The sequence below is a fragment of the Lepisma saccharinum genome, chromosome 3, assembly GCF_977018435.1.
Source record: "Lepisma saccharinum chromosome 3, izLepSacc3.1, whole genome shotgun sequence".
Taxonomy (NCBI): domain Eukaryota; kingdom Metazoa; phylum Arthropoda; class Insecta; order Zygentoma; family Lepismatidae; genus Lepisma; species Lepisma saccharinum.
This window is the reverse complement of record NC_139231.1, coordinates 74,826,644-74,847,151: the sequence shown is the minus strand read 5'-3', so window position 1 is coordinate 74,847,151 and position 20,508 is coordinate 74,826,644. Positions and strand designations below refer to the sequence as shown.

The following is a 20,508-nucleotide window of genomic DNA, read 5'->3' as shown; positions in this document are numbered from 1 at the left end:
TTATCTATATTATAAATATCATCATCATTAGTGATTTTTTCTGGGAAGAAAGGTTTCGGTACTCTTCAAGATCCTTTGTTTGTATTATGTTCATCATAAGAACTACTCGAAATATTGTGGTATGTTCATAACTGATCATGCGGGATGTAAGGAGTGATCCTTTCTCAATACATCCAAATGCCAACCTCACTTGACTGCATCATGCAGACTAACAAGGTTCTGGCATCTGATCACATGGTCGGAATAATCCTCTCTGGGACTTGTGTTGTGTGCTGTCAATACGTATTTATGATTGTCCGTCATGTATGTATATCTTACCACCATTTTTCCTCATCTTCGCAATTAGCCAAAAGTGGCAAAAAATGGCAAGTAAAATAAAACAATTCATCATTCACAACTGATCGTGTGAGAGAAAAATGGAGTGATTATATTGTAATTATTATTATTATTATTATTGCATAATAAACACAAGATCTATCATGTCTATCATTTCAGGAAAAAAATAGGTTCTGAATTACAACTTAAACGAACAGCACTGACTGAAATTTTTTTTTTTCTAAATTTTCGAACCACCCACAGACAAAAGACAAGTTTTGTTTAAGAACTTTCTCTTTCCACTTTACCTATTGTTTACAAGGTGTAACAAAGAATGGACTTTTGTGTATTATGTCGCAGCAGGAACAGAGTTCCGGAGCATTCCGACTCACTTGAAACCCTGATCATACTGTAATCAAGTATTTTGCTTATTTCATTTTAGTACTTCCAAACCTTTCTGCGGGAGCTTGACCCACCTGACCCTCCTCCTAAATACGATGTTGCATACAAAAACTCTTAACAACAATTGCATACATATAGGTCTGTATACTAATTTAAAACATTCGTGCCTCCAATGTGCTTCCGTGTAAAAAGACTGGCGAAGGAAGGCAAGTGCTTCCAAGATGACATCACAGAATTCTCGAATGCGGGGGGTTGTTAAGTAGAAAGCCCAGTTATGGCAAGACCTCAGGCAGGGAGGAAGACTGATTCAATGGACCTTGGTGTGAAGTATCATTTATTCCTAGTGTAATAGGGTCACACACTCTTCTAATTGAGGGAGGGGGACAAGGTCGTTTCATTAAAATCAGGGTGATTTAAATCACTTTCAGATTAAAGAAAAAAATTAGATTAAAAAAATTTGCAAATACTCTTGTATATCTCAGAATGACTTGCTGAAACTACATTAATCTCATAATCATTCAATGATGTTTATTAGGCCCTTAAATAAAACATAAAAATTCAATTTAATACAAGAACATACAAAATTGATATTTTAAAATAAATATTATTTTTTCCACCCTGAATGGGGAGCAAATGACTAAAGCCTGGAAGATAGCCAGGCCAGCTGCACACCAGATCCGACACGACATGTCATTCTTGTTGCAAACTGTCTAAAGCAAGGTTTTACTATAGGCTCTTCTGGATGGTTGCACACCAGGTAAAACATATGAAACAAATCACCTAGCAACAAAATGCTCCAAGGGAGAACAAAAGCAATTTTTAAAGATTAGGTGGTTTCATACGCAGTGAATGCAATACTTTCCAGGATTCCATTACAATATTCCCTATTGTGGTAGCTCCAGCAAATGAGCAGTAGCGAAGGGATTGAAATAGCTCACACATTGCCAAAAATCTTCAAATACTCCTACAAATTAGTTAATCAACAATCTGACTTGTTCCAAAATGTAGCTAATATTTCTTTTCGTATACGTATTTCATTGCAAGCTATTCATTCACAAAAGTAAACTGTTCGCAGTGTAGAGAGTGTGTAAGAATGTATAATACAAGTATATAATTTTATTTCCCTTTGCAGCCACTTTGGGAAAATTATGACTATAAGAATGATTGAAGACAAGTGGAAATAATTAAAGGAACACCCTGAAGTTTTCCCTTTGAAAGGATCAAGAAATGTAATGCTCAGTATAATCCACATAATGCAATATATACATACACATTCAACTGTTACTATCAACCCTCAGTTGAGAATTACTATACTTTCAATAAGAGTGAAGAACACAAAACAATCAAAACACATCACTATTATGAGAGTGAATATGTTAAAAAAAAAAATCAAACACAAAAATACTTTTTCAGGCAATAACGAACACTTAAGACACCAAACAGTCCAGGTACTGATTGTGTAATTACAAATACAGTATTCTACACATGCATTTACTACAATAACTCTCACTTAAGCATACAGGGTGATCTGTTTAAGATGTCAGAAAAGTAAACTGTTATAGACAAGAAAATATTCATATTTATTGCCTGTTTATGGTACATACATGTGTAGGAGATTCATAACTTTCGTGTCCCAGCACGTTAGTACCCAACATGACCGCCAATGCGGACGCAGCACAGATCATACCATGCAGACATGTTGCATCATGTAGCAAGCAGGATTTCTGGAATGATCTGTGCATCTAGCACCACCAGATGGCTGAAGTCTGTAAACTTCCACTCACTTGAAACTTACATCCTTTCTGCTTATATTACAACAAAACTGCTCAGAGTTACATACATTAACCTATTGTATGAAAGTTTATTATTCTGACACCTCAAATGGACCACCCAGTATACTGAACAAATACACTACTTTGTGGAGAGTAATTTTTTCATCTCTTGAACATATTTCCTCATCATGCAGCAATTATTTGATTACATCCATTGCTGCCATCTACAAATTATTTCATGTGTCCTGAAACATGACTTGATTGTGTTATAAGATGAATTTTTGATGTCTTGCAATTCCATTCCACTTCTGATTGTCATACCACTCCTATATGTTTATGTGAATAGATTTGGTGCTGTATGCATTGTAATAACACACGTTTACAGTGTTTATTTGTTTTATACATACAGTAAAAAAGTTTTGGTTTGCTCTGTCTAATTGTAACAATGACACATTTAGTATTTTCTTAAAATAAAAATTAGTCTGTTTTATCTTTAGCTTGCCTTATATTTTATGTATTTTTCCATTTAACCTTTAAATGGTGGCAACCTCGCACACTTATTAGCCTCTCGGGAAGAAAACTTTTCAAAATTCTCATAATGGGCTCATTCCATGTCAAATCAACCAATGAAAATTATTTTTGAACCTTGAGGATTCAGATTTCTTAGATTTTTTGTTTATACATTGCACTTATCAAGAGCACAAAACCTGCCAAATTTCATCCATTTCGTCATTTTTTACATTCGTACTTATCTATTATGCATTGCGAAACATTAATTAAGGTGGGATTTTGCTTTTTTCACTGAAATTGTAATTTTTCACATTTTAGTATTTATTGTTTGTTGCTTTTTCGCTTCCGTTACACGCAATATGGCAGGCAAATCTTGACTAGCGTTGTCTATCATCTGTGGGTATGCTGTGTTTCAAACCATTTTAACCGAAAAATTCCTACTTTCGCGTTACAGATTTCGTATTTTTTTCCGGTTTCCAAAACCTCTCGAACCATGCACGGATAGCCCCACGAACCATGCACGCATAGCCCCACACACCATTTACGGATAGCTGCACAAACCATTCATAAATAGCCCCACGAACCATTCATGGCAAGGTTAGGTTAGGTTCTGTTAGGTTAGGCAAACAGTTAAAATTGTCATGTTCTGGGAAAACAATGGCGTCGTTGGAAACACTGACCAGGGAATATTTGGATCACATAGTCGAAGGTAATGGAGGCAAAAGCTTTTGTGCATTTTTGTGTGTCGAAAAATATATGTTTTACCGGCCGAATAAATTGAACGAGGGGAGAAAACACTTCCACGACCTTTCGAAAGTCTACAGAAACTCAGTTCCGTAAGCACTTTCTCCTGTAAAATTGAAGAAATGTGTTTTGCCTAAATCAAACTGTTACTAATTGTTTTTTTTTTAAATTTGTATTGTAATGTGTGCGAAATTTGCTAATTTGTAGACTTCCATGTTATAACCACAACTATATGCTGAATGGTTGATGTTGAAGTCTTCATATTAGTCTATTTTATAATTTTTGGGAGTACAAATAACATGAAAATACCCAAAACTTATCACTTTTAATATCAGGTAAGCAAATTGAAAAATGTAAGAGGGGAAGTCATTAAATAACAGGAATTTTATTCTAAACTTCATGGAGATTTATGCACAACGAAAATTTGAGTTTCGGCACTCAAAAAAGTTCCTTAGCAACACGCCATAAAGGTGTGACAATAGAAAAGTATGCGCCTGCACAGTAGCTCATACAGCATGGCCGCTCCACTGTTGACTTGCACTGTAGAAGAGCTACGAAGTGTTATTCGTTTGTTTTTGTTCTCTTGTGGTCAGCAGTGGCGAAGCTAAGGCGTAAATACTGGGTAGACTTTAAAATCTGCTTACCTTATATTTTTTTATACAGCAGGTCCATGCGTCGATTCTTGTTGGTCGCAAAAGTATCAATTACTCTTTCTTTGAAGCCTTGATCAATAGAAAGTTCTTTAACCAGTTTTTTTTTTTCAATGACTATTGTACTGAGAGAACTTAATCTGTCATTTTTCATTGAATTACGGAGATAATTATTTACTCTCTTGAGGGTGCTCATACTTCTTTCGGAGGAAGCTGTTGTAACAGAGAATGTCAAGACCAACTTGATAAGTTGTGTTACTTCTTTGTAGATTGTTTGAAGATCATTGCTAACTATGAATTTTAGAAGGTCTGCAGGAGGTAAATACTTTTCTTCATCAGCATAGATATTCTTTAATTCTAATTAATTTCTAATCGTTCTTTGTTGAAAAATGGATATGTGGACAGAAGGTTATTTAATTTCATCACAGGAAAATGTAGTTTACATCCCCCAAAGCTATTTTGGTCTAGCAATTCAACAGATTTTATCTTTTCAAGATCTCCAAAACGTATCTCCATTTGTACAACAGTGTCTCCAAGATTTCGTAGGTTAAACATCTGAGAGCCACGAAGTCTTGTTCACTTACACTTATTTCACTGCAAATCCTCTTACAGTTTTCAACACATATCATCACAGTATTTTCTGATCTCATATTCCTTATTACCTCGATGGTCTTCTTGATTTCTGTGTTACACATATTTATGTCTGATGCAACTTTGTATTGAAGGAGTGCAAAAAGGTGGTCTATATACGTAAAAATGTCTTTGTAAAGGCAAAGCAGGAAAATAAATTGCATTTTATTAAGTGTACTATGCAGGCCCGAGGCACAATTGAACAAATCTGCATCCCAATCTTCAATATTATCTGTAATTGTCTGGAAAATTGCTTTCAGCTTATTGTATTTTCCATAAATTGTATGCACTGCTCGGAAATTAAAATTCCAGCGGGTACTACATGTTTGTGGCAACCTGATACTTTCTAAGAGTTCTCTTACAGGATTTACTGAAAAATGTATGGAAAGCTGCAAGATTATAAATGAAAAGCCTGACTTGTTTGATTGTTTTTGAACAATGTAGCAGCACTAGATTTAATTTGCGAGCATAGCAATGTAAAAAATGGACATACTTGCTTCAAAAAGTGTTGTATGTCTCCTCGATCACCTGCCATTACAGAGGCCCCATCATAGGTTTGACTCACTATTTTATCAAAAACTTTCCAAGCATTAAGTTGTTTAATAATTTCTGATAGCCCTACAGCAGTTTTATCACTAGAAATGTCATAAAAGCCAGTAAATCTCTCTTTAGGACCATCTTGTGTACAGAACCTTAGATTAATGCTCATTTGAGTTTTGCAAGAAACATCGAGAGTTTCCTCTGCTTGCACACCAACAAACTCACAGGAATGTAGCTCTTCTTTAATATGTTCATTAATTACGTCAGTTACTGATTCAATCAGCTGATTTTCAATTGTACTTGACGTGCCTTTAAAGCTTGAAGACTAGTGCAAATGATCACGTAAAAACTGTTCTTGTTTGGAAAGAAGTTCTAATAATTCAAGATAATTTCCTTTGTTGTCCAAACTTTAATCTTCAAAGTGCCCTCTAAAAGCAAGCTCTTGCTTACCCAAGAAGCAAACAACATTGCTCCTTCAGAAAATGCATGTTCAATTCTTCCACGACCTAACAATAGAAAACTCTTTTCATTCTGAAAATGCTTTCTTGAACTTTGATGTTTCTCAGTCTTTCTATCAAAATTTTTTGTTACACAGACCCTGTAAGAAGATGATGACCATTATATTTCACCCCCATACAGAATATAGGTATAACAATATAACTTACTTGTATTAGAGCAACCTGTAAGACAAGGATATTTCTTATACCATGAAAAGTGAAACTTTCTATTTTGTCTTCCTCCATCTGCTACATTAATATCTAAATGTGGTGTCCATCGCCTATCTTTGTAAGCACATTTTGTTTCATAAGTCTAACTTGAAAATGGTTTCTCTTTTAATTTCTCAAACAATGACATCAATGTAATCTCAGTATCAGCCATTTTTATAACATATATACACTATGTGACACACACACAAACACACGCACGCATGCACTTGAAGTAAATTAACATTCAACAATGCAGCACGTGAAACAGCAGATCGATCTGCGAATCTGTTCTATTAGTACACTCTCCCCTGACTTAAACAATTGTCTCCGTACTGAACCTTCATTCTGCTGTAGATTTCAGCATAGGCATGCGCACACCCTCTGATTAGGTGGAAGGGGGGGGGGGGCTTGATGAAAGTTCATTTGGAGAAAGAAAACCTCATTTCATCTCATTGTTTTATTGTATTGAAGGGTATGGAACAAGGGCGTATATAGTGTGTGTCCAGAACTAATGAAAATAGCTGTATTAGAAGAACACACACTTCGGTGGCACTGATCTTGTTTTCCCCCTAATTTACATATGAACATGGTTCATACAGCAGATTCAAAACAACTGCACATAATATGTTCATTTCCAACAGTGATGGCCATTAGGAGGGTGGCTGCTCCCTAACTTTTTGCACCTAAACTATAACCTCTTAATGCTAAGCCTTGTCTGCAAAGAGAAAGTAAACTGTCCTTGCCCCCAGGCACGTATGGGGCTCGAGCCCCCCCCCCCCACCCAAAGTTTTCAGTTTGCACTAGATAAAATGAGGTTTTTGATTCCTTGTGGTGTCAAATAAAATAAAATGAGGATAATTTAAGGAGAGAAATAATTATTGAGGAATTACGCAAAATGTTCTGTAACTCTATTATTGATAATAGCATGTATCCAAGTTGGGAATCAGGGGGATCGAGCCCCCTCCTCCAGGAAACTTTTCAGTTTACACTAGATAAAATTAGGTTTTTGGCTTCTTGAATAATGTGACAATTATTTAAGGAGAGAAGTAATTATCAAGGCAAGATGGGGGAATGTTCTATAACCCTGTTATTGTTAATAACGCGTATCCAAGATGGGGATCAGGGGGCTCGAGCCCCCCCTTCAAGAAATTTTTCAGTTTACGTTAGATAAAATTAGGTTATTGGTGCTTTAATAGTATGATGATAATTTGAGAGTAATAATTATGGAGACAAGACGGAAAATGTTCTATAACCTTATTATTGTTAATAGCATGTATACATGGTGGGGATCAGGGGGCTCGAACCACCCCTTCAGGCAATTTTTACGTTTACACTGCATAAAATTATGTTTTTGTCTTCTTGAATAATGTGACGATAATTTAAGGAGATTCATAATTATAAAGACTGAGAATGTTCTATATAACCCTGTTGTTGATAATATTGCACGTAAACTTTTCTTGCGCTTTCGGTGTTGTCGCAGCAAACTTTTTGTAAGTTGCATAACAAAGGTATAGCTCGACCACAAGGAAAAAAAACCTTCCCTCAAAAGCGTTCGCGCATCTTCCCTGCCGTTATCGGTGCTCGGTGCAGTGTTGCCAGGTCAGACTTTAAAAAATCGGGAGATTGTTCCTTGGGAAAATTAAGTATTTAAGTATAGAATAGTATATTAAGGATAGAAAATTAAGTATTTTCAAGCAACTACGGCCGAGGGGGTGCATTATTTCCTTTGTAATTTAACTATGCCGCTTCGTTCTCTAGCAAATTTCTTGTTATTAACACTCACATGCTTTATTTGTCAGTTATGCTGCCTCCATGTTGCTGCATTTAATATATAATAGACACACACACATACATGTATAAAATAATTTGCCCACGCTACGAAGTCAGTGTTTCTACCTATTAAGGCAAGGACGTTTCACTGTGTTTGTGTCACTCCATTCATTTCATCAGTTTTTCATTCATCCATGTTGTCGTACTTACCCGTAGAGGCACAAAAGCGACGTAAAATAACTAAAATAGAAATAGATTTTCGGGTGGAATAAAATACAACCATCTAAAAATAGTAATGTTAATGTAGTAATAGTAATAAAATAATAATAATAATGTCCTAGCACAATTGAGTATCGTTTGGCATAATTTCACAGTTCAAACAGCACTTTTCATGGCTGATTGGAGTTCCACTCTACCTCTCCCCTCCATGTTCAAGTAAGATGAGCAGGAAATGTGTTTTTGAGCAAGTCATTGGAGGTTCCATACCAATAGTTTATTAGGAATTCTCCCGAGAAATCAATAGGTCTGGCAACACTAACGTGACCCGGGCTGAAGTCTCCTTCTCCCTGTCTTTTTCCCCCCACCCGCCAGCACGATGGGGTCTGCGCAGGTTTCTTTCCTTGTGGTTCCACTATAGCGCCACAAGTAGAACGATTCGTTGTAATTTTTAATCTCTGGAAAGCACGAGAGGGAATGTTCTTGAATAAGAGGAGTCGAACTACTGGCAATATTAACGAATCGTTTTATCTGCGGAATGTTCTAGAATATAATGAGGATATAAATATGTGGCTTCAATTTACCGGTCGATCTGTACAATAGAATCGGTTCATGAGACTTCAGAATTTTCAGAGTATGGGAATTCATACAGTTGATTAGTGATCTGTGAGTATCCATTGCTTGCTTTGTAAGATCTAGTGATTCGAAAATGAAAAGGACTGAATATCGTAAAGTAACGAAGTTCGGGTCCAAAGCTGAAGACATTGACAACAGCGGAACTTCTGGAGCCTCAATGTAATGCAGCTAGTTCAGGTCGAGGGCCGAAGAGATCGAAGGTCTCTCTCTCTAAAGTGAATATTTCAGTGGTTTATTAAAATATTAATAAGCTTCACAGATCAACTGAAAATCAAAGTTTTGAGTGATCATTTAGTTGTGCCCGAACAAAATTTCATGTATGCAGTCCGAGAATTTCATGGAATAAAATAAATAATTTTGTTTAAGCCTACTGGGTTCGCACACACACAAATACTTAACTACCATGAAGGGACAGACGAAAATTTTATGGAAGTCAAGAAGAGAAAGCAAGAAGATGTTGCATATGTAGTTATTTTAATGGAAATTGCAGGCTCTACCAGGACCCGGAATCAGGGCTCTGGCATACCATGCCATTGCTCTACCAACTGAGCCACCCTTGACTTCGACTGAGTTTGTGCGAAAATTTATAGACTACATAGTACATGTTCTGTGTATGTCAAATTGTAAGATGTTACCTGTTTTGTTAACAAGCACAGAAAATAAAGGAGAAAGAAGAAAACTGAGGGGCATTCCCACCGGATATACATATATACACTCAATGTGCATAAATTTTATATAGTCCAATTCTATGGTTCATTCCGCATTTAACAATATATCATCTGTCTAGAGCAATTAGGCTCCGATCTAGTCATCTAAATGAAATTGCATTTTGCTTAAAATTGGCCTGGTACCGGGGAGCTTACCTGGCAAAATGGGCTTGGTAATCAAAAGGTTAATAACAAAAATTTGCTAGAGAATGAAGTTGGATAGTTCAATTACATAGGAAATAATGCATCTCACGTACTTGCTTGGTACTTTCGATGGCTTGAAAATACTTATGTAAAGAGCATAATATCATTTAATAACAGTGATAAGATTCCTCTGCACTAAATTCCTATGCAAGAGTATGGATTTCAAAAGGTTTCAATCCTTCTGACCACAAAAAACGAATAACACTTCGTAGCTCTTTTACAGTGCAAGTCAACAGTGGAGCGAAGTATACTGCTCAATTGTCATGACACCTTTATGGCGTGTTGCTAAGGAACTTTTTTGAGTGCCGAAACTCAAATTTTTGTTGTGTATAAATCTCCATGAAGTTTAGAATAAAATTCCTGTTATTTAATGACTTCCCCTCGTACATTTTATAATTTGCTTACCATATATTAAAAGTGATAAGTTTTGGGTATTTTCATGTCATTTGTACTACAAAAAATATAAAATAGACTAACATGAACATCAACCACTCAGCATATAGTTGTGGTTATACCATGGAAGTCAACAAATTTACCAAATTTCGCACACATTACAAAAAATAAATTTCCATAGGAAACCATTGCCATCCCATTATGAAATTGTGCACACAAATAGTCAACTGATGTCTTCAAAATATATATTAAAAAAATGGTGTTTTTAAGACTTTCTAAACTTTTTCAACTTTCTTAAAAATTACAAAATTCAAATACCACAGTCATGTTGCATTTCAAAATAAAGCTCATTAAAAGCAGAAGAGAATGACTCCAATTTGAGCTCTCTATGTCAAATAGCTTTTGATCTACAGCTGTTTAAACATTTCAAAATGTCGTCAAATTTAGGATTTTTGCCTTTTTGAAAATCAATAACTCAAAAACTAAGAGCCGAAAAATTTGAAATTTGGGAGTTTTCGTCAACTTTAGTGGTACTACCACTGCACCAAAAATTATTAATCAAGGTTCAGACCCCGGTTGATTTGGCAGGGAATGATGTGTATAATAGTTGTAGAAAGAAAACCAATTATAGTAGAGAAAAGAAATCAGTCTAATGCCAAATGACAGGACTCTTAGCAGAGGTGAAATTTATACATTTTACTTCCCAATAATGAAAATTTTAAAAGATGGAAGAAAATAGATTTTTTATGCAAAAATTTGTATTTGCTACCCATCCTATCACAACAGACAAAAGTGAATGAAAAACTGTAGTATGTAGCACTCCTGCAACCATGCAAAGTATTTCCACCCTCTTCTCCAAAGCACATAAGATTTTCTATGTGAAAATAACATTTCAGAAAGAGGTACCTTACGACTGTAGCCACTTCATGACACAATTTCTCATAAAACAATACCTTCGGCAATTTTAAAGTCTCTGCTCATTTCTAGTATTTCCGGCTTCCTTATACCCCTACAAAACTTGTGAAAATTATTACACAATCAGAGCCATGACAACAAAGAGTAACATTCTAACTTACCTTAAAAAGACAAGTGTCAATAACTTGGTTGGTGATACTTTCCAAATCATCGGTGAGGAATAATCTGGAGCGGATAAAATCGCATAAGTCCTCATTTGTCATAACGTCCCACACACCATCACAAGCCAACACTAAGAATTCATCCTTATCATTATCCCGTTTTTCCACAAAAATCTCTGGTTCAGGGGAGACAAGTTGTTCACATGGGCCTTTCCCCTCAACGTTCTTGTACTCGTAGTCTCCCAGGGCACGTGAGACAGCTAATGACCCATTTACCCTTTGAATCATAACACTCCCACCAGCCTTTTGTATTCGCTCCTTTTCAGCAGGAATAATAGGCTTATGATCCTGGGTGTAGAAGCTAGGGTGGCCACTGCGGCAAAGAACCGCTCTCGAATCTCCACAGTTTGCGATGTATATGAACTGAGGAGATATTAGAGTGCACACGGCTGTTGACCCTGATTTGTCTTCGCCACTAGCCATTTCCGGAATTTTCCGCATTTTATCATCCAGACAAAGGAAGCCAGAATGAATGCCCTTTTTCACATCATCTATTGTAAGTTGCTCTTCATCACGAGCAGTACTCCTGCGGAATTCCTCGGTCTGCATGATGCACTCTAACAAGTTTTCAGCACAGTGTGCCGACACCCGTGCTCCGGCATGTCCGTCGAAAACCGCGAAAAATGACCAATCCTTTAGTTCACCTGGCAACCCTGTCACCGCGCAGTGGGCATCTTCCATTTCGACACGCCAACCCTGCATGCTGGCCAATCCATAATGCAGTCCGTTTCCAGCTCCATGCTCATTGAATTTATCAGTCTTTGGTTTGTCCAGAAATGCCCCCATAATGGAGTTTTACCCAACCATTTTCATCTGAAATTGAATTAAGAACACATCGATTTAATCTAGATTCTTCTATACCATGAGAGAAGCAAGAAAATATCTTGAATCAGTCATAATCAAAAGAGTGATAAGGTTCTGAAATAAAAACAACAACATTGACGACTATTATTTAGTTTTGGGGCATCAGAAGGATTGAGCATGAGAAACCTTTTGGCATTGCAGTTACTGCTTACATTTCTGTATCAATCAAGATAAAGAATAAATGAACATTAACTGGCCAAAAAACTTCCTAATGGTTTTGCAATATGCATAATTGAAGGGTCATGGGGAATTATCATTAAATTTACATAATTAATGCTCAAATTGTGGTGACAAGCAGAGATAGAAGTCGATGTTGTAATGAAATGTTAAGGTAACCAGATATTTTTTTTTTTTTACAAAACATGGCTCTCTACATTATTAAAGATTTCATAAAAAAGAATCAACTCTAAAATACAGATTAAAACACACAAATATAAAATTATTACTGATCACTCCTAACTTGTTGCCCACCCTAACCTCCAGTGTTTGCATTTCTATGCTCACTGATGTAATGAGGGAAACAATTTCAGCACTCTCATTGTGGGTCAAGGTGGAAAAGCATTAGCCTACTTCAGAACTTCTGATAAATTTCTAACTCGCCTGGTAGTCTACCACAATTTTAAAATGCAATAAGCAGAAAACCTCCTTGGCAATTATGTATCTGTTTAGATTAAAGGAGCGAATTTACAATACTGGACACCCCCCCGATTTTTGTAATATTTCGCATACTTACTAATTGAGGTCTCCTAATCACAAATTTGAAGTTAAAATTTGGGGGTCACGTGTAGAAATTGAGCAGTTCGCAATCGGAACAGAAACCCTGGATTTCTCCACGAAAACAATGGTTATTGCAATATTTTACGTTTTAGAACGAAATTTATATATTCCTGATATTACTACGACCCCAAATTTTAACTATGCTTCCCTAACCTAACCTTACCGTGAATGGTTTGGGGCTATCCATGAATGGTTTGTGGGGCTACCCGTGCATGGTTCTACGACCTCAAATTTTAACTATGTTTACCTAACCTTACCAAGAATGGTTCGTGGGGCTACCCGTGAATAGTTTGTGGGCCAATTGCAATCACGGACTAATAAAAAATGTTAGTTTCGTAGCACTCTAACGACAAAATTACCTCACTCAATTTAGCTTATTTTGCAAGTTCTACACATGACCCCAAAATTTTAACTTCAAATTCATAATTACGAGGCCTCAATTAGTGAGTATGCGAAATATTACAAAAATCAGGGAGGGGTCCGGTATTGTAACTTCTTACCAGATTAAATGGCACAATTCACTACAGTTAAAGGGCAAGTGCATGCTGCTTTATCTCAATGGAATGTTTAAGAAGACACATTCAATCACTTAGTGTTTTCTTGTTGGGAGGCTTATTGAACAAACATTAATTTGTAATTTGGAAAATGAGGAGCATTTTGTAAATTTAAAAAGCATACCAGGCAGAAAGCAAAATGTATTAAAAAGACATGTATCGGTACTACTTTTCTCCAGATGGAAATGGTAAACATTTCTTGCATAAAAGGATGGGATTTTTAGTTTTGTGGCACCAAGGTCATAGTTTTGAAATGCACTTATCAATCTTCCCCCTTATTCATAAACTATTGCTGCACTGTCAAAAGCTATGTGAAGAAATATAGTACAAAAACTGCAGTTATCTAATATGTATATTATTTCTTTAATTTGTTGAATTTTTCTCCCTGTTGTACAAAGTGCTCTGGATCTTAAGCATGTACAAAAGTGGTTGACCGACTGATTTTTGTGCTTTTCTGCGACTTATGGCTCAATACGAAGATGAGTATAAATAGTGATAAGAAACTGATGAAAGAACTATGAGTATAAATAGTGATAAGAAGAAATTGATGAAAGAACTATCACAAACACACATGAACAGCACACAATACAGGCCTCACAGAGGATTATACTGACAGTGAGTCCAGAGCTTTGTTAGTCTGCAGTCCAGGATGTACTACATGGAAAAAGAGGTTGACATTTGGGTATGTAGAAGAGTGGAAGAAGGTCGTATACATATTGGATATTCTGGGAAATGTTAAATTATGATATTGATATTCAAATTAATTTCCCGTGTGTACACGATGTCAATTAAGTATTGTCCAACCATGAGAAAATCACCCACTGCTGGAAATGTATCAGGCTTTTATTATTTGATTCCAGTTATTCACCAACAAAACTTTCTTCTATAAGTTTGTTTCTTTTTCTGTAAATCATTTTGGTAACAGTTTCATAGATCGGACACACATTAAAATCACATATTTTGTGTTTCATATGGTTTGTACTTACCAATTGTGTATTGCGGAACATAGTTCGAGGTGCCATTATGCTTTTTACACGAAAACAAACGCAATTTTTCATTCTGAGTGCTTTTTTTTTATTCCTTTCTTCGCTTCCGGAATACACAGTATGGCGGGCAAATCTTGACTCACGTTGTGGTTATGCAGTGTTTCAACCTTCTTTACCGACAAATACCTACTTTCGTGTTAGTCACCGGTGGAAATTATACATTATGCACGGATAGCCCCACAAACCATTTCCGATAAGGTTAGGTTAGGTTTGGTTGGGTTAGGCAAGCATAGTAAAAAAAACGGGGGTTGAAACTAACAGGGGCTGACGTCATCAAACGTACGCAGCATCTGGTTGTCGTAGGGGCAAGCAAATGAAAGCAACGTCAATTGTGCGTTGCTGTGATATTTCTCTTGAAAAATACATGATTTCCCGGTCAAATATATTCCAGATGAAAGAAAATACCTCGACGAACGTTGTAAACCTTTAAAAAACTCATTTCCGTAAGTAGTTTCTTGTGTAAAATTTAAGAAATGTGTCTCCGATGTATGAAACTGTTACAATCATTTTTTTCGTATTCAATTTACACCTATATACCTAAAAGAAAATCATGATGTACATCCACCAAACAAAATTTTCTCCTACGACTAGCTAGTTATTCGATTTAGACTAAAAAAAAAAGATCAAATTATGTAGTTAACGACTGTATGATATAAAGTTTTGATTTGTACATGTTCATTTAACTTCCTTCATTACAAAATTCATACTAAGGTATCTCTTGGCCATGATATTTAAGCCTGTAGTTAACAGAACTTGGGATTGGCCTCATCTAGAAACCTTCCACTTTCGGGGAAAAAATTCTCTTATATTCCAAACAAATTCCGCTGTATGGTTAATCTTGCACATGGTTTCACCACGCCCTCATAAGTACCATAACTGAATAGAACAGCAAGTTACTTCATCATCTATGCAAGTTGAAAACTTCGTTTACACATCTCTAGTTATGAATGTATTGTAGAACCATGAATTCACATTTTGTTATGCTTTATGTAATTAACATCGACTACCCTCATTTAAAACTTTCAAACGATTTCGTACCTTACAAGCTCAACATCCATTATATGTTGAGAGTTTGAACGTAATGTAGCTAAAATGTACCCGGCCACATTATTCTATTACATTTGCAGACCACAGCAACAACCAGATAGTATGGCGGAAAACTGATTCATTGCGCATGCTCTTTTCTAAAAATAGGAATTGAAAGTGATGTCATGCTTCTCCAATCAGCTGACCCTAACAGCCTCTAACAAACAATAGACCCTGGAAATTATCGGGTACATTATTTGATTTACAAATAATAAAAAATCCTGACCTAGAATACCATTATTCACTCATTACGCTGAAAATAAATTAACCGAAGCACGCAAGACTTCACCGGACATCGGCATCATGAGATGCAAAAAATAGCAGGATCGGGAAAGATAATCAAATGATCAAATTTGCTGAAAATAACTGACGTGCGCCAGCGGGGGTTCATCTAAAAATATAAATATGTGAAAGAATCGGAATTGGTAAATTAAAATGTCATCTTACCTCCTGGCTTAAGTTGTAATTCATCGGAATCGAATCGAAGAACTGTACAAATAATCTGCTGGCAGTCATAGTCAACATAGAATAGAGATAGCTAACACAGGTATTATTGATACACATTTTTTATGCTCTCTACAATTTATTTTTTATCCAACTTATCGTCGGATGTGTCTTGCGGGTAGTTTTGGGTTTTAACAATCACTATGTTTTTTTAACAATCGAAATGAACAGTTCATGTTCAAATCAGTTCATGAAACGACTCATTTCACGTCTACTGGTTTCGTGGTGGGTGGTGATCTGTGAATTTCGTGTTGGTATCAAAAATTAGTGGTAAACTGTGTTTTGTGTCTTCTCTCCTGTCTCCTGTGCCAGTGTGGACCGTCCCAAGGTACATGAAGATAGATTGTGCCGTCCAATGATATTGGTGCCCAAAAAAGAGGATAGTTTATTCTTTTTTGTTGGTGCCGTCCCTGCCGTGTGCGATGCAATTTCGTTTTCTACATTTGTATTAGGTAAGCTATTTGTTCAATTGGAAATGAGCAAGTACACCAGTTTAGCAACGATTGCTACGGCATATGCACAGAGAATGGGGCAGCTCAGCAATCGTATATTTGGAGAAGTTGCACGCCCAACAAACTCGAAATCTTTAAAAGTTGTCAAATTATTTAGTGATGTACCTGTGACCAAGAGAACTAACGTAGTAGATTACTACCCTCGACATATCGAGACTCATAACCTTATGATGAAACTTCGTTATTATGGACTATTTAGAGACGAGCACCAGGATTTCAAAGAAGAAATGAAGAGGCTCAGAGCTTTAAGGGGAAAAGCAAAACCGAAGAAAGGAGAAGGGAAACGAGCATCCAAGAAATAGGATCTTCAGAAAACCTCTGCTGTTGTTTACATTTTATTAGTCTTAACGCTCGTGTGTAACACAATATAGTTAGGTAGGTGTCACCTAACGTCAACAATTTGTTAATCTTATATGTATTAGTTCTTTATTAATACATTTAGAAAGGCCTAGTAGTCCCTTTTTTTTCCCTGTAAACATTCATTACAAAACTGCAATGAAATTCTACATCTAGCGACAATTCTGGATGGAGCCTGTATTATAGATCCAACATGATTTCTGAAACCTCGGAAAATATGCGAACTACAAGCTTCCCCGTAAGTTTAACTAGCGAAACTGCTCCCGTGCCAGGGTTTCAGATGGGTTGGTGGGTCTATACAATACGGGCCTCAACGACATTCATCAGTTGGTGATAAAAGCATAAGGATCCAGTTTGGTACTTGTTTACTATCCTTCGGACACATTTATTTATTTTTACAGAAGAAACTACTTACCGTAATAAGTTCCTGTAGCATTGTCGAACATAGGGAAGGTGTTTTGTGTGATGTGGGAATGTTTCATAGCTGAAATCCATGTTGTTTGTTGAAAATTAATTCTCCGACGGAGAATAGCTAGCCCCACGAACCATTGGCGCGTGGATAGGTTAGTTCTGTTAGGTTAGGAAACATAGTTAACATTTGGTGTCATGTTAGTATCAGGATCTAGAAATTGGAAATAATTGCGAACCATTGGTGCTAGTCCCACGGTTAGTTCTTAGTTCTGTTAGGTTAGTAAACATAGTAAAAATTTGGTGTCGTGTTAGTATCAGGATCTAGAAATTGAAAATAATTGCGAACCATTGGCACGAGGTTAGGTTAGTTCGTCTCGGGCAAGCAAAAAGGCCTATCAGAAAGACTTACTGGTAATGTGAAAAATTGCAATTAATTTCATCAAAACAACGTTGATACACCTTCAGGAATGTTCCGCGAAGCAGATACATAAGTACGAATGTCAAAAATTGACGAAACGAAAAAATTAGAGGTGTCCGAAGGATAGTAAATTTTTACCAATGATAATAATAATAATTCCTTTATTTAGCAGGCGAGGTTCAGCCGTAGGCTGCTCTGCCACCTAACTCTTGTCCTGAGCTACATAAGAAAATATAAGTATATATAATATAATATGATAATATATTAATACAGATGGAAAGATTGATTACACTAAAAAGAAATAAAGAATTTCACATTACCTACAATTATGAATATTCTCATTACAGTAATATTAGTCATGAGATAATATAAATGTGAAAGAGCAAAAAAAATATTTAAAAAAAATACAAATTGGATTGGATTGATTTGTTGTTTTAAGTCCACTTTATGCACAGTAAGGCTAATCGGGACTGGACCTACAGTTTAAAGTGGGATCCGAACCACTTTGAGCCTCCACCGGGAATCAAACCCGGAACCCCTTGATTACAAGGTGACAACGCAACCATTGCACCATCGGGGAGGCCCTAAAAAAATGTAAAAAGAAAAAATATAGATGTGAATGTTAACATAAGGTTGCCTTTAAGTAAATAATAATAATTTGAAGATAGCAATAAAATTCCAATAATTACAGTTATAGAATATGAGTGTTTTGTCGTTTGTTGAGTGCCAGTTTACTTCTAGTATGTGCTACTGTTCTGCTGCTGTTCCTGTAGAGGTATTTCTTTCAATTTAATTTTAATAATAGCCCAAATGCTTTCGTGGTTAGGTTAGGTGGGTCAGGTTTAGTTCTCTTGGCATTAAAATAATATCTCTTAAATGCCTTTTAAAAAATAGGTTCTAAATTACTTCTATATTCATTCCCACTAGTTTGCGATACTTACTGTCACTTCTTTCAACAGAGAATGCCTAGTCCATGGGGAGCACGCATGCTTGTGTAAGGTATTTTTTTCCCAACATAAATAAAATTTTTGAAATCCAAATACTGCTTATTACTTTAAGGAAGGTTCAAATTTCATGTGAGAATGATTCCCAAAATTCTACGATAATTAGTCGTTAGGAGAATTTGAAAAAAAAAAAAATCAAAACAATCAGAAACGTTACCGTTTTTTTTCAAATCAATCTCAGTTTTTCTATCGGAGAATAGAGTATGCTAAAACTAACTTACTAAACTTTGTTGATTTCACCAGTCAACCTTGTATCATATTCCTAATGACAAAAATGAGACCATAAGTAAATAAACCAACCAAAGCTGTGATGACTTTATAAACATCACTTATCCTAGCTGTTAGGTCAGCCACTACCATGAGGATAGCAACTGAGATAAAGTAAAAGAAATGCAAGATTTCCTTCGGGAATTGTTTTCATTCTGCAAATATGAAGTAACACACAATAACTGGGAACTAACTTCAATTTGATAGTCCAAAGTACAAGCTCAATGTTGTATCATTTAACCACTTGTTTATCCATTGTATGCCTCACTTCAGGTATGCATTATCAATAATAAATACAAATCTATTTTAGTAGCTGCTGTGATTGTCTTTCATTTTCAAATTGGGTCATTCCACGAAGCATGGGCAGTTACTTCATGGAATGAAGGGAATTAGTCATTCCCTTATAATATATATAAAAAAAACCACTGTTTTATTAACAATGCTTATGTAGTCAATTTATTTGTACAGTTTTGTTCCAACTATTCACACGTGGTTGCTTATCTTCTAATACTTTGAGCTGTTGTAAAATACATGGGCAGTCTCTCAGCCTTGCTATAGTGGAACCACAAGGAAAGAAACCTGCGCAGACCCCATCGCGCTGGCGGGTGGGGGGGGGGGGGAAAAGGAGGAAGGAGCCTTCAGAGAGGCCAACGTCAGTGTTGCCAGACCTATTGATTTCTCGGTAGGATTCCATAATAAACTATTGCTATGGAACCTCCAACGGCCAGCTTAAAAACACGTTTCCTGCTCATCTTACTTGAACATGGAGGGGAGATGTGGAGTGGAACTTCACTCAGCCGTGAAAAATGCTGTTTGAACTGTGAAATTATGTCAAATGCTACTCACGGGCCTCCCCGATGGCGCAGTGGTATCGTCGTCGCCTTGTAATCAAGGGGTCCCGGGTTCGATACCCGGTGGAGGCACAAGTGGTTCGGATCCCACTTTAAACTGTAGGTCCAGTCCCGATTAGCCTTACTGTGCATAAAGTGGACTTAAAACACCAAATCAAAATCAAATCAAACGCTACTCAATTGTGCTAGGACATTATTTTATTACTTTTACTACATTACTATTTTTAGATGGCTGTCTTTTATCCCACCCCAAAACTCTATTTCTATTTTAGTTATTTTACGTCGCTTTTGTGCCTCTACGGGTAAGTACGACAATATGGATGAAAGAAATACTGATGAAATGGATGAAGTGACACAAACACAGTGAAATGTACTTCCCTTAAGAGGTAGAAACACTGACTTCGTAGCGTGGGCAAATTATGTTATACATGCATGTGTTTGTGGGTGTGTGTGTGTATTTCTAGCAGATGGGGAGGATGGGTGGCACCCTAGCATAAGCGTTGCTATCTTGAATTATTGAGGAAC

General features: G+C 36.3%; 2 protein-coding genes across 7 annotated transcripts in view; one reads left to right on the top strand and one right to left on the bottom strand.

Moving 5' to 3' along the window:
* The window catches only part of alph (protein phosphatase alphabet), a 100,438-nt gene extending 84,700 nt beyond the window's left edge, over positions 1-15,738 (bottom strand). For all 6 annotated transcript variants that reach the window (XM_083118823.1, XM_083118820.1, XM_083118824.1 and 3 more), the window contains exons 1-2: positions 15,612-15,738; positions 11,273-12,145 (exon numbers count right to left, since the gene is read on the bottom strand). In XM_083118823.1, the coding sequence (XP_082974949.1) occupies positions 11,273-12,118 (846 nt within the window). In that variant the 5' untranslated portion in view covers positions 12,119-12,145; positions 15,612-15,738. The remainder of the gene's footprint in view (positions 1-11,272; positions 12,146-15,611) is intronic.
* Positions 15,739-16,258: 520 nt separating this feature from the next.
* mRpS33 (mitochondrial ribosomal protein S33) lies at positions 16,259-17,126 on the top strand. Its single transcript, XM_083118818.1, has one exon. It carries the CDS (start codon positions 16,519-16,521, stop codon positions 16,975-16,977), a length of 459 nt encoding a protein of 152 aa, XP_082974944.1. The 5' UTR covers positions 16,259-16,518; the 3' UTR covers positions 16,978-17,126.
* The last annotated feature ends 3,382 nt before the right edge of the window (positions 17,127-20,508 follow it).

Coding starts and splice junctions, on each gene's coding strand:
- mRpS33 (XM_083118818.1), top strand. CDS start 16,519: ATGATATTGGTGCCCAAAAAAGAGGATAGTTTATTCTTTTTTGTTGGT.